Raw genomic sequence first — 14,631 nt, forward strand, 5'->3', positions numbered from 1 at the left:
TGAGAATCCAGCTGGAGCTAGCAACCAGACCCAAGATTATTCTCCAAGAAAGTGGTCTGTGGGGTGGTGCTGTGGTGCAGCAGGTTAAAGCCCCGGCCCACAGCAGTGGCATCCCATAGGTAGTGAACCAGCGCACCGAAGACCTCTCTCTGTCTCCTTTAAACTCTTTCAAATAAATTAAAAAAAAATTTTTTAAAAAAGAAATTGGTTTCCAAATTTAAAAACCCTAACGAAAAAGAAAGCTCGCTTCTCCATGTCAAGTTCTGCTGCTGTCCCTCACTTGAACGCCAGCAACAGGCCCACTGGGGACTGGCTCCGAGCCCCGCTCTGGGCTTCCGGGGGAGTGGAAACCAACTTCAGACCTCACTCCTGCGGGCCGGCCAGCTTCCTGATGGTTAGCAGATGGGCCTGAGTCACCGCGCACCGCGCCGGCCCCGCCACCAGCAGAGGGCGCGAGGCGCGCGGGGACAGAGCCGGGGCTCCCTGCCGCCACGGAAATGGAGGCGGCGCCCGGCCGCGTCACTGCCCGTCCCTGCCCTCGGCGCCAGCCCTGAACCCAGGGGCCGCCCCGGATACGCCACCGTGCACGCTCTCCGTGCTGCGGATGCCGGCCCGCGGGCGCTCCTCGTCCTCGCCCTGCGCCGCGCGTGTGCTCAGCCGCCTGCCCGACGGCGCGCTCCACGCCAGGTGTGGCCGCGGGCCCGGGGACTGCGCCGCCGTCCTCCGAGGACACAGAAGGCTTCCTCCTGAAAAGACGGACACACAGAAAGAACGAGGTGAGACCACATTCGGGAAGGGGCTCGGCAAGGCACGGACAGGTCGGGCCAGGCGAGACCGGGTCCGGACTCGGGGTGGGCGTGGACCAAGGTGCACACGGAGCACTGGCCTGGGGCGCTCAGGGCAGGCTGCGTCCCAGACCCTCCCATCGATCCCATCACAGCCCAGCAACAACTCCCTACTCCTCACCGCCGGAGGACAGAGCCGGGCCTGTGGGCCTTCATCCGGGCAGCACCTGCTGCGCTCCCGCCACCATCACCACCCTCTGCCCATCCTGGAGTCCAGCAGCTGGCCAGCTTCCAGGCCTTCGCCCTTCGTCTGCACCGGCGGACTCCTGACAGCAAAGGCTTCTGCGTGTATCCCACCCGCAACCCGCGTCTGCTGAACACCCCCCACACCTGCAAAACCATGCCTGCTTCCACCCCCACCCAGGGGTGGGGCAGTGCAGACTATCTGTCCCAAATCCCTGTGTAAACATTCCATCTCCATGCGAGTGCAGAGTGGCCATTCTTTCTAATAAACATATGCATTCGGTGGCCTCAAGGTATCTAACTTGTGCCCAGCTGACAGGTGTAGAAACTGCTTGCTTCTTGATATTAAGAACAGTGCTGTGGCACAGTGCTTGTGCCCCTGCACCCTCTTGGGAGGCCAGGATGGAGCTCCTAGCTCCTGGCCTCAGGGAGCCAACACTCAACAACCGTGGCTGTTGTGCCCATCTGGGGAGTGAACCAGCAGATGCAAGAGCTCTTTGTCCCTGTCAATCTGTCTATACACACACACACACACACACATCTGGGGAGTGAACCAGCAGATGCAAGAGCTCTCTGTCCCTGTCAATCTGTCTATACATATATATATATACACACACACACACACATATATATATATAGAGAGAGAATATTCCTAAGTGGTGAGAGTTGGTGCACTCATCGTGTGAGAAACAAGGGGTGCAGGTCAACACCCACATCCCTCTTCCTGTGCGCAGGCAGGTAAACAGGAACCATGGCTGCCGCAGCCAAGTGCCTGGAAGCCGTTCTCTCCCAGTTCCAGAGCAGCTGTAGGCAGGGGCAGGTCCCTTTGGAGGCTGAGTGGTCGGTCCCGGCCTGCCATGAGCTGCTGCTAGTGACCGACACCCTTGGAGCGCCCCGGCTGGAAGACGTGCCGTCGGACTGCCTGTCAGCACGTGGAATCTCCCCCGTGTGCCCTGGCGGCACCCACACCTCGTATGTAGACGGGGAAGCCTGGTTTAGGCTCCACCCTAATCCAACATGGCCTCCCCCTACTCTCTCCATCTGCAAGGACCCTCTTCCCGCAGGTCACACTCACAGGTGCCCGAGCGTGTGCTCTGGGGGCCCCAGATCCAAACCACAGCAGGTGGGCTACCGAGAAGGTGAGAGGGTTAGCCTTCCCGTGGCTGGCGTAAGGCAGTGCCGCAAGCTGGGCGGCCTCATCAGTGGACTCTACTGCCTGAGTCGGGAGCCGAGAAGCAGAACCCCCAGAGCGAGGCGGGGCAGGGCCAGTTCCTGCTGAGGCTGTGGGCCAGGACCTGCTCCAGCCTCCCCTGGGAGCCCCCGGGGCTGGCAGAGGCCACCCCCCACCCCGGGTCCTGCTGCCTCCCCTCTGGACGTTCAGTCTCCATGGCCAAGCCTCCTCGTTTTACAAGGCTGGGGGCCCAGCCTTAACGTGATGGTCTGCAGGCCATGCTGACATCCATAGGTACAGGATTCAACCTAGAACAGGTGAACAGGAAGAAAAGAACAGGAAAAGGAGAGAGGGCAGCCAAGGGAAACAGGCATTTGAGTAACCCTTTTGTCCATGGCAGGAGCTGGCAGTGTGGCTCAGTAGGTAAAGCCACTGCCTGCGATGCCAGCATCCCATATGGGCCCTGGGTTTTGTGTTCCGGCTGCTCCACTTCCTACCCAGCTCTCTGCTAATGGTCTGGGAAAAGCAGCGCAGGATGGCCCAAGTGTTTAGACCCCACTATCCATGTAGGAGAACAGATAAAGCTCCGCACTCCTGGTTTCAGCCAGGCCCAGCCCTGGCCATTGTGACCATCAGTGGATTTAAGAACTCTGTCTCTCCCTCTAACTTTCGAATCAATCAATCAATCTTTTAAAATAAAGGTTTATGTATTTATTTTAGAGGCAGAGATACAGAGACAAAGAGAGAGACAGAGAGAGAGAGAGGTCTTCCATCTGCCGTTTCACTCCCTAAATGGCCCCAACAGCCAGAGATGGGCTGATTTGAAGCCAGAAGCCTCTTGGGGTCTCCCACGTGCAGGAGCCCCATCATCTGGGCCATCTTCTACTGCTTTCCCAGGCCTTTAGCAAAGAGCTGGATCAGAAGAGGAGCAGCCAGGATACGAAATGGTGCCTCTGGGGCCTCAGGGGGAGACTTAGCCCACTACACCACAGCACCGGTTCCAATAAATCAATCTTCAAAACAAAAACCATAGCAGTACATTTCACTCCCCAAAAGTGAGTCATCAAAACTGGAGGGGAGCAGGCGGGGGAGGGGCGATGCTGTGGCGTAGCGAGTGAAGCTGGCACCTGCAGTACTAGCATCCCATATGGGCGCCGGTTTGAGTCCCGGCTGCTCCGCTTCTGATCTAGCTCTCTGCTGTGGCCTGGGAAAACTGTAGAAGATGGCCCAAGTCCTTGGGGTCCTGTAGCCATGTGGGAGACCCAGAAGAAGCTCCTGGCTTCAGATCGGCTCAGTTCCAGCCATTGTAGCCAAGTGGGGAGTGAACCAGCAGATGGAAGACCTCTCTCTCTCTCTGTGTAACTCTTTCAAATAAATAAATTTTTTTTTTATTTTTTTATTTTTTTATTTTTGACAGGCAGAGTGGACAGTGAGAGAGAGAGAGAGACAGAGAGAAAGGTCTTCCTTTGCCGTTGGTTCACCCTCCAATGGCCGCCGCGGTAGCGCGCTGCGGCCGGCGCACCGCGCTGTTCCGATGGCAGGAGCCAGGTGCTTATCCTGGTCTCCCATGGGGTGCAGAGCCCAAACACTTGGGCCATCCTCCACTGCACTCCCTGGCCACAGCAGAGAGCTGGCCTGGAAGAGGGGCGACCGGGACAGGATCGGTGCCCCAACCGGGACTAGAACCTGGTGTGCCGGCGCCGCAAGGCGGAGGATTAGCCTGTTGAGCCACGGCGCCGGCCAAATAAATAAATCTTTAAAACAAACAGAAAACCAAGATGTTCAGAAGATGGAATATGAGCAGTAGCAGGTGTGCCTGAGTGTTAGGCAAATCTGAAAGAAGACAGAACTGAGCAGAAAACTTCAGGAAGCAGGAGGACTGTGTTCCTGGGGGACATTTTCCGGCATTCTGGAAAGGCCCTGCGCAGCCACTAAGATGACCCTCACTAGACAGGCAGCTACTAGACAGGATCAGCTCACGAGACGGGGCGGACCAAGAGTTCTCAGTGTAACCTGTGAGCTTCACACACGTGGGCTGGACACACAACTCGGCATGGAAGTTTGCGTATGTGTGCATGACCGCACCCCGCTGGGCAGAGGGACTGTCCCTGAGCTGTCCTAGGGTTAGCATCCCGGGCGGCACCGGGATGGGCTGGCCACCTGGCTGGCAGTCAGATCTTGCCTTATAAATCATTCTCCATTCTCTGGTAAAAGGAAGGAGGGCAACCTGGAGAACACACAGGCTGAGCCTGGAGGGTAGGCGGGGCAGTGCAGCCATTTAACCGCCGCTTGGGACGCTTGTGCTCACACTGGAGTGTCAGGATTTGAGTCCTGGTCACCCTCCGACCCAGCTTCCTGCTTGTGAGCACCCTGAGAGGCGTCAGGTCCCTGTCACCCATGTACAAGACCCAGACTGAGCTGGAAGCTCCTAGCTTTGGCCTGGCCCAGCCCTGGCCTGTGGGCATTAGAGGAGCAAAGGAAGATCTGTTTCTCTGCTTTTCAAATAAAATGCAAATGAATTTTAAAAATGTTGAAGTTTCAAACAGAAAAGTGGCAGCCTAAGGAGTGTGTTATGTGTCAGTCATTTATGCCAAACATGTTTAGAAGTGGGACCGTCAGGTCCAAGATTACGCATGTTACACCGTGGTGGAGAACTCAATCAGTTTGCATCCCCCAGCAGCAATGCACTGCCGAGTAGCGGGTAAAGCCGTTGCCAGCAGTGCCGGCATCCCATATGGGTGCTGGTTCGAGTCCCGGCTGCTCCAATTCCGATCCAGCTCTCTGCTATGGCCTGGGAAAGCAGTAGAGGATGGGCCAAGTCCTTGGGTCCCTGCACCCGCGTGGGAGACCCAGAAGAAACTCCTGGCTTCCACATGGCCCAGCCCCAGCTGATGGGGCCGTTTGGGCGAGTGAACCAGCGGATGGAAGACCTCTCTCTCTCTCTCTCTGGCTCTACCTCTCTCTGTAACTTAACAAATAAATAAAAAATAAATCTTTTTAAAAAAGTATGTATTTATCTGAGAGAGAGATAAAGATAGGAGGAGGGGCAGGACACAGAGCCCCCTCGACTGGTTCACTCCCACTGGACTGGCCTGGCGCTAGGAGCCAGGAACTCAACCCAGGTCTCACACAGGGCTGGCAGACGCCCAACCATCCGTCATCTGTGGCCTCCCAGGGACTGCAGGAAGCTGGGGTCAGACAAGGGACAGGGTGCCTCAAGCCCACCCCTCAGAACAGCTGTGAAAGGGTCTAACATATCGTCCATGAGGGCGCAGTGTAACTCCCCAGAGTTGGCAAAGGGGAAGGAAGGGAAGAAATAAGCAATTCAGTTTCCAACCAGGACTTCAGGACAATGGCACCATAATGACAAGATTCAGTCGCAGGCAGCCCTGCAAAGACCTGACTTGGGTTAGCTCAACTTTGGACAATGGCTTCAAGATTAAACCAGCAGTGCACCCCATCTGCCTGCACGAGGTATCAGACACACTCCCCCACATACCCATCTTCACATTCACCGACCGCCTCAGGAGAGACCACAGACCCCATCGCCAGGCTACAACTTCTCAGACCATCTGCTGGCCAGGGGTCCCACAGAGGGGAAGTGCCGACAGCCGACAGCCGGAGCACAGCACCACTCAGGCACACAGCACTCCCACGCCCGCGCCGCCGCCCTTCTTTCCTGAACTGTGGAAGGACTGGCTGCCCCCTCCGTCAGCCCCTGCCCTTGCAGTCCACAGCAATCTCTTCTGACCAGGAGTTCCAGCACTCACGTTCCACGCCGCGCACTTAAAGCTGCTGCTACGCGCCAATCTGTCGTGTTTCTTCTGCTGCTGTCCTCTGCTAACATACAACTATCTCACCAAAGCGGAGCACAGCTTATAGTTACTGTCATCAAACTTAGGGCCGGCACTGTGCACAGAGGGTAGTGCCAGCATCCCATCTGTGCGCCAGCTGCTACTCTTCTGATCCAGCTCTCTGCTATGGCCTGGGAAGGCAGTGGAGGATGGCCCAAGTCCTTGGGCCCCTGTACCCACGTGGGAGACCCGGAAGAAGCTCCTGGCTCTGGATTGGCACAGCTCCAGCCATTGTGGCCCATTGGGGAATGAACCATCAGATGGAAGACCTCTCTCTCTCTCTGCTTCTCCTCTCTCTGACTTTCAAATAAATAATCTTTAAAAATATATATATTTCTGCGGCTGGCGCTGTGGCACAATGGGTTAACACCCTGACCTGAAGCGCCAGCATCCCATATGGGCGCCGGTTCTAGTCCCGGCTGCTCTTCTTCTGATCCAGCTCTCTGCTGTGGCCTGGGAAAGCAGTGCAAGATGCCCCAAGTACTTGGGCCCCTGCACCCAAGTGGGAGACCTGGAAGAAGCTCCTGGCTCCTGGCTCCGGATCGGCACAGCTCTGGCCATTGTGGCCATCTGGGGAGTGAACCAGCGGATGGAAGACCACTCTCTGCCTCTCTGTGTAACTCTTTCGAATACATAAATAAATCTTTAACAAAAAAATATATATTTCTATGAATAAAATTCTAGAACTAGAATACTGAAAAATTCTGTCAAACCATGAAGAAGATATAATTCAGATCTTACACTAAGTCTTTCAAAAATTAAAAAACAGGGAATATTTCTTTCTTTCTTTCTTTTTTTTTTTTTTTGGACAGGCAGAGTGGATAGTGAGAGAGAGAGAGACAGAGAGAAAGGTCTTCCTTTTTGTCGTTGGTTCACCCTCCAATGGCCACTGCGGCCGGCGCATCTCGCTGATCCGAAGCCAAGAGCCAGGTGCTTCTCCTGGTCTCCCATGGGGTGCAGGGTCCAAGCACTTGGGCCATCCTCCACTGCACTCCCGGGCCACAGCAGAGAGCTGGCCTGGAAGAGGGGCAACCGGGATAGAATCCGGCGCCCCGACCGGGACTAGAACCCGGTGTGCCGGCGCCGCAAGGCGGAGGATTAGCCTGTTAAGCCCCGGCCCTGGCCAAAACAGGGAATATTTCACCATAAGTTTTGAGAACAGCCTAAGCCTAATATCAAAACTCAACAAATGGGGCTCGTGTTCTGGTGTAGCTGGCTAAGCCTCTGGCTGCAATGCCAGCATTCCATATGGGCAATGGTTCGAGTCTCAGCTGTTCCACTTCCCACCCAGCTCCCTGCTAATGCGCCTGAGAAAGCAGCAAAAAGATGGCCCAAGTGCTTGGGCCCCTGCACCCATGTGGGAGACCCGGAAGAAGCTCCTGGCCTTGGCCTGCTCCAGCCCCAGCTGTTGCATTCGGGGAGTAAACTAACAGATATAAGATCTCTCTGTACCCACCCCGCCCTGTTACACTGACTCTCAAGTAAATAAATGAACCCTTAAAAAGAGAAAAGAAAAACCAACAAAGATGCAACACACTCAAAACAGAAACAACAGACCGGTAGCTCTCACAGACGGAGGCATAGAGGCCCTTAATAAAACATCAGCAAAAGAAATCCATAAAGACATAAAAATGGTAACACAGCAAGACCAAGTTTCGTTTAACAGCCCACAAATCCGAAAATGAACTCGATCACATCCCACAATTGCAGAATAAACAGCAGGACCGGGTCAGAACCAAGAAGCAGTTGAGCAGTGGATACCGAGCCGTGGGGGACAGTGGTCACTAGGGGATGTGGGCCAACACTCTGATTTTCTGATTTTTCAAAGGATACAAGAAGCTTAAATATTTATATGAAACCTTCCAACTCTCAATGTTGGTGATTAATTTTTAACGTTTGGACCAAACAAAATGTATACGGTCCAGAATCAGCCCACAGCTGCTTGTGTGCGACTCTTCTTAACCTACAAGTGATGCCTGGGAGAAGGTTTACCTAAAAAGACCAAAGCTTCAAAGTTCATCTCCTGTTTGGTGGAAACAAATAAGGTAATATATCTTCTTTTCTTTTTTTCCCACTTATTTGAAAGGCAGAGAGACAGAGATTTTCCATCCACTGGCTAACTCCCCAAATGCCTCCAATGGCCAAGGCCAGGCCGGGCTAACGCCAGGAGCCCAGACCTCGCTGTGTGTGGCAGGGACCCAACTACGTGAACCATCAGCACCGTCTCTCAGGGTCGGCATCAGCGGGAAGCTGCAGTGAGGAGCCAGAGCCAGGAGTCAAACCCAGGAACTCCAAGCCGGGATGCAAACATCTCACCGCTGGGAAGAGGACCTGCCCCAAGGCGATACATTTGACTTCATTAAAATGAAGACCTTCCATTCATCAGAGAGGGACACACACTGTGGACCAGGACGAGTGAAACAGGGAGACACAGCCTGGAAGACCACGTTGGCAACGTGTACTATTAACTGGAAAAGGATTAACTGACTAAAGAATAAAAGATTAACTTCCAGAAAGAAACCTACAACACAGTAAGAACAAGTCAACCAGTCCAGAAGAAAAAACAGGCAAAAAAACATGAACAGCATTTCACAGCAAATAACACAAATGGCCAATAAACCACAAAAAGACGCTGAACTTCATTAGTAATCAATTAAGTGCAATTAAGATCATAACAAAACATCTGTGCATAACCATCACACTGACAAATGCTTTACCAGCCTGAAAGCACCATGTGTCGGTGAGCCTGTGGTGCAGAGGGACCCCTGGCGTGGGAACAGTCACAACTGGTAACATAGCGGACCTAACCCCAGCCATCGCCTCCAAGCCAGGGGCCCTGGAGAAGCAGGTGCACCTGCAAGGTGGGATGCAACGCACACACCAACAGGTGATTCTAGAAGCTCTCACTGCAAATAACCCATCTGCCTAACAACAAGACAGAGAACTGAGTTACCGAAGAGTCTCACGCAGTGGGAGGTAACAATGACACAGATGATCTTTCAGTCATAACACGGTCCCCCAAAGCTGCACACGTACGTTACCTACTTTCTGATATTTATCTCATCTTTAACCACATATGGAGACAAGATGTCACTTAGGCCGGCGCCATGGCTTAACAGGCTAATCCTCTGCCTTGCGGCGCCGGCACCCAGGGTTCTAGTCCTGGTTGGGGCACTGGATTCTATCCCGGTTGCCCCCCTTCCAGGCCAGCTCTCTGCTATGGCGCGGGAGTGCAGTGGAGGATGGCCCAAGCGCTTGGGCCCTGCACCCGCATGGGGGACCAGGAGAAACACCTGGCTCCTGGCCTCGGATCAGCAAGATGCGCCGGCCGCAGGGGCCATTGGAGGGTGAACCAACAGAAGGAAGACCTTTCTCTCTGTCTCTCTCTCTCACTATCCACTCTGTCAAAAAAAAAAAAAAAAAAGTCACTTAACACTCACCATGCCCACAAAGATGACGACGGCCCAAGAACACCCCACATGGCATGTGGACTTGAATGGTGCCATGTGGCATGCTCTTTTGTAAATGATTTTTAATTTATTTATTGAGGGGCAAAGCTACAAGAGTGAGAAAGGTCTTCCCTCCACTGGTTCATTCCCCAAATGGCTGAAATGGCTGGAGCAAACTGATCCAAGGCCAAGAGCTTCTTCCACGTCTCTCACATGGGTGCGGAGGCCCAAACACTTGGGCCATCTTCCACTGCCTTCCTAGCCCACGAGCAGAGAGCTGAATTGGAGGAGGAGCAGCCAGGATACAAACTGGCACACACATGGGATGCCGGCACCACAGGCAGAGGCTTAGCTTACTACACCACAGCACTGGCCCCTCGGTGTAGCTCTAGTTGAAAGTAATCCTGCATTTCAACAAGGCGGGCACAGTAGTTCCGTTCAGGTGCATGCCAGGAACCGAACGTGCAGAAACCATGGTCCAACAACACACAGGAGAAAGCTGTGAAAACTATTCAGCTACAGCATGGGCATAGACAAAGCTAAGAAACCACAAGGCTGTGGCTGGCACTGTGGCGTAGTAGGTTAGTCCTTGCCTGCGGCGCCGGCATCCCATATAGGCACTGGTTCTAGTCCTGGCTGCTCCTTTTCCAATCCAGCTCTCTGCTGTGGCCTGGGAAAGCAGTAGAAGATGGCCCAAGTCCTTGGGCTCCTGCACCCGTATGGGATACCCAGAAGAAGCTGTTGGCTCCTGGCTTTGGATTGGTGCAGCTACAGCCATTGTGGCCATTTGGGGAGTGAGCCAAAGGAAGGAAAGCCTTTCTGTCTCTCCCTCTCACTGTCTGTAACTCTACCTCTCAAATAAATAAATAAAAGTCTTAAAAAGAAAACCACCAACACCAACACAAGTCTGACCAAAACAATTAAGTCAGGAGCTGGCGCGGCGGCGCAGCGGATACACTGCTGCTAGCAATGCCATCCCATCCTGAGCGTAGTTCAAGTCCTGGCTGCTCTGCTTCCAATCCAGCTCTCTGCTACCATCTCCTAGGAGGCAGGAGATGATGGCTCAAGTGCTTGGATTCCTCACACCCTGGTGGGAGACCCAGATGGAGCTCCAGGCTCTTGGCATTGGCCTGGCCCAGCACCCCCTGTTGTGCGCATTTGAAAAGTGAACTAGCAGATGGGAGGTCTCTGTCACTCTGCATTTCAAGTAGATGAAAAATGTTTTTAAAAAAGTCACAGAAGGGGCTGGCTTAACAGGCTAATCCTCCATCTTGCTTAGGCGCAGGCACACCAGGTTCTAGAATCCCGGTTGCCCCTCTTCCAGGCCAGCTCTCTGCTATGGCCCGGGAGTGCAGTGGAGGATAGCCCAAGTCCTTGGGCCCTGCACCCGCATGGGAGACCAGGAGAAGCACCTGGCTCCTGGCTTCGGATCAGCACGATGCACTGGCCGTAGCGGCCATTGGAGGGTGAACCAATGGCAAAGGAAGACCTTTCTCTCTGTCTCTCTCTCACTGTCTGTAACTCCGTCAAATAAACAAATAAAAATCTTAAAAAAAAAAGTCACAGAACACACAATTCCAGTGTTTGCAGACGTACATTACATGCAAGTGTGTATTCACGCACTTGTGTAGACACATAAAGGAACACAGGAAGGGACCAGCACCGTGGCGCACTGGGTTACGCCGGAGCTTGCGACACTGACATCCACTTTATTTTTTCCAAAGGGAGATTATTTTAAAGGATAAATATGTTTGAACTGTATTTAAATGCTTAATCTGCCTGATGCTCAGTCTGCAGTTTTTAGTGTTATATTAACGGTTTACCCAATAACCTACTCACAACTCCCCCACCTGCAGGCAGTGTGTGTGTGCCCAGAAAACCTCACAGAATCAGTCAGAAAACTCCTAAAACAGTAAAAACAATCTAGTGCAGAGGTAGATTACAGAAGTTCTGCACAAACATCAACAGCCATTCTACGTAGAAAACACCAGTAGAGGGGCCAGCGCCATGGTATAGAAGATTAAGCCTCCATCTTCAGTTCTGGCATCCCATATGGGCACCAGTTTGAGTCCCGGCTGCTCCACTTCCAATCCAACATCCTGCTGAAGCACTTGGGAAAGCAGCAGACGACAGGTCAAGGGCTTGGGTCCCTGCACCCACATGGGAGACCCAGAAGCTTCTGGCCCAGCTCCAGTTGTTGTGGCCATTTGGGGAGTGAACCAGTGGATGGAAAAATCTGTCTCCCTCTGTCTGTAACTCTACCTCTTAAATAAATAAAAATCTTAAAAAGAAAAAAGAAAAACAACTAGGAAGCACTATCAAGGGCCAAGGACAGTTACTACATCTGCATTTGTGACAGCTCAAGACAGGCAGCCCACACACTCACTGGCTTGGTTATAATAATTACATACATGAGGCAGCCCGTGTGTGATGGGTTTTGATGTTAAACCATCTAATGGAAAAACCTAAACGCAAAACACTGGTTTATAGAAGCCACCAAGGTACTGAAACACATACATACATGCATGTGAGTGTACACATGTGTGCATGTGTCTATCCTCACGTGCCAGGTAGATCCCTGCCAGGACACCAAAGACACCAGCGTGGGGGCTGCCGGGGGTGGGAGTGGAGCTCGAGGCCCAGCAGTAAGAGACAGGCTCTCACTGCATACACCTTTCCATCCTTTGAACTTTATACTATGTGCATCAATAACTAATGTACAAAACAGCTTATTCGTAAAACTATTTAGAAAAACTGCATAGTGTCAAAAAAATACTTTAAAAATGTAATAGAAGGGCTGGTTTTGTAGCACAGAAGGTTAAGCTGCTGCCTGCAATGCCAGCATTGCATATGGGTACCAGGACTGAGCCCTGGCTGCTCCACTTCCAATACAGCTCCCTGCAATGCCAGCATCCCATATGGGTACCAGGACTGAGCCCTGGCTGCTCCACCTCCAATACAGCTCCCTGCAATGCCAGCATCCCATATGGGTACCAGGACTGAGCCCTGGCTGCTCCACCTCCAATACAGCTCCCTGCAATGCCAACATCCTATATGGCTACCAGGACTGAGCCCTGGCTGCTCCACTTCCAATACAGCTCCCTGCAATGCCAGCATCCCATATGGCTACCAGGACTGAGCCCTGGCTGCTCCACTTCCAATACAGCTCCCTGCAATGCCAGCATCCCATATGGGTACCAGGACTGAGCCCTGGCTGCTCCACCTCCAATACAGCTCCCTGCAATGCCAGCATCCCATATGGGTACCAGGACTGAGCCCTGGCTGCTCCACCTCCAATACAGCTCCCTGCAATGCCAGCATCCCATATGGGTACCAGGACTGAGCCCTGGCTGCTCCACCTCCAATACAGCTCCCTGCAATGCCAGCATCGTATATGGGTACCAGGACTGAGCCCTGGCTGCTCCACTTCCAATACAGCTCCCTGCAATGCCAGCATCCCATATGGCTACCAGGACTGAGCCCTGGCTGCTCCACCTCCAATACAGCTCCCTGCAATGCCAACATCCCATATGGCTACCAGGACTGAGCCCTGGCTGCTCCACTTCCAATACAGCTCCCTGCTAATGCACCCAGAAGAGCAGCAAAAAGGCGGCTCACACACCTTTGTGTGTGCCCCTGCCACACACGTGGGAGACCGGGATGGAGTCCCAGGCTCCTGGCTTCGGCCTGGCTCAGCCCCAGCTGCTGCAGCCATTTGGGGAATGAACCAGTGGATGGAAGATCTGTTTCCTTCTCTTTCTATAACTCTGTCAAAAAATAAAAAAAATTTTTTTACTAGAAACATAAAATACATTTACAAAAGAAAACAGCTTGGGAAATGTTCTTGAATAGTAGGAATAAATATTAAAAGATGGCAAGTTTCCTCTTAATGCATTTTTTAAATAGTATTTTCATCTGCTTGAAAGGGAGTGGGGTAGGGAAAGAGGAGATCTTTTTTTTTTTTTTAAACATATAATGTTTCTCTCTCTTGTAACTTGATAATCTGAATTATAGAGAAGGAGAGGCAGAGAGAGCTATCTTCTACCCACTGGTTCACTTCCCAAATAGCCACAATGGCCAGGGCTGGGCCAGACTGAAGGCAGAAACCAGGAGTTTCATTTGGGTCTCCCATGTGGGTGCAGAGGCCCAAGCACTTGGACCATCCTCTGCTGCTTTCCCAGGCGCATTAGCAGGGAGCTGGATCAAAAGTGGAGCAGGGGCCAGCGGTGTGGCATAGCGGGTACAGCTGCAGCCTGTAATGTCAGCTTCCTATATAGGTGCTGGTTCACTGCTCCACTTTCAATTCAGCTCTCTGCTATGGATTGGGAAACCAGTGGAAAATGGCCCAAGTCCTTGGGTCCCTGCACCTGCATGGGAGACCCAGAAGAAGCCCCTAGCTTCGGATCGGTGCAGCTCCTGCGGTTGCAGCCATCTGGAGTAAACTGCGGATGGAAGACCTCCCTCTCTCTAACTCTGCCTTTCAAATAAATAAATCAATCTTTAAAAAGTGGAGAAGCCAGAACTTGAACGGGTGCTGCAGATGGTGGCCCCCAGGGAGATCTTTTATCTTCTGGTTCACTTCCCAGATGTCAGTAGAAGCCAGGAGCCAGGAACTTCATCCAGGTCTCTCACATGGGTAGCAGGAACTCAAGTACTTGAACCATCTTCTGGAGCCTCCCAGGACGCATTAATAGGAAGCTGGTTCAGAAGCTGAGAAGTCTGGGCAGTGAGTCTATATTTTTAACATGATCCCAATAAAAATCCAAAAGGGATTTTAAAAAAACCACTCAAGTTAATTCTACAGTTCACATAGAACAAGCTAAGAAAATTAAGGGGAACTGCCGCGGCTCACTAGGCTAATCCTCCGCCTTGCGGCGCCGGCACACCGGGTTCTAGTCCCGGTCAGGGCGTCGGATTCTGTCCCGGTTGCCCCTCTTCCAGGCCAGCTCTCTGCTGTGGCCCGGGAGTGCAGTGGAGGATGGCCCAAGTGCTTGGGCCCTGCGCCCGCATGGGAGACCAGGAGAAGCACCTGGTTCCTGCCATCGGATCAGCGCAGTGCGCTGGCCATTGGAGGGTGAACCAATGGCAAAGGAAGACCTTTCTCTCTGTCCACTCTGCCTGTCAAAAAA

The 14,631-nt window shown here is 52.8% G+C and overlaps 1 protein-coding gene across 1 annotated transcript in view; it reads right to left on the reverse strand.

Moving 5' to 3' along the window:
• Positions 1–14,631, reverse strand: part of TRAP1 (TNF receptor associated protein 1) — a 51,682-nt gene that overhangs the window by 26,730 nt on the left and 10,321 nt on the right. The window contains exon 2 of the mRNA XM_062180164.1: positions 582–746. Within this exon, the coding sequence (XP_062036148.1) occupies positions 582–746 (165 nt within the window). The remainder of the gene's footprint in view (positions 1–581; positions 747–14,631) is intronic.

Source organism: Lepus europaeus, chromosome 21 (genome assembly GCF_033115175.1).
Source record: "Lepus europaeus isolate LE1 chromosome 21, mLepTim1.pri, whole genome shotgun sequence".
NCBI classification, from domain to species: domain Eukaryota; kingdom Metazoa; phylum Chordata; class Mammalia; order Lagomorpha; family Leporidae; genus Lepus; species Lepus europaeus.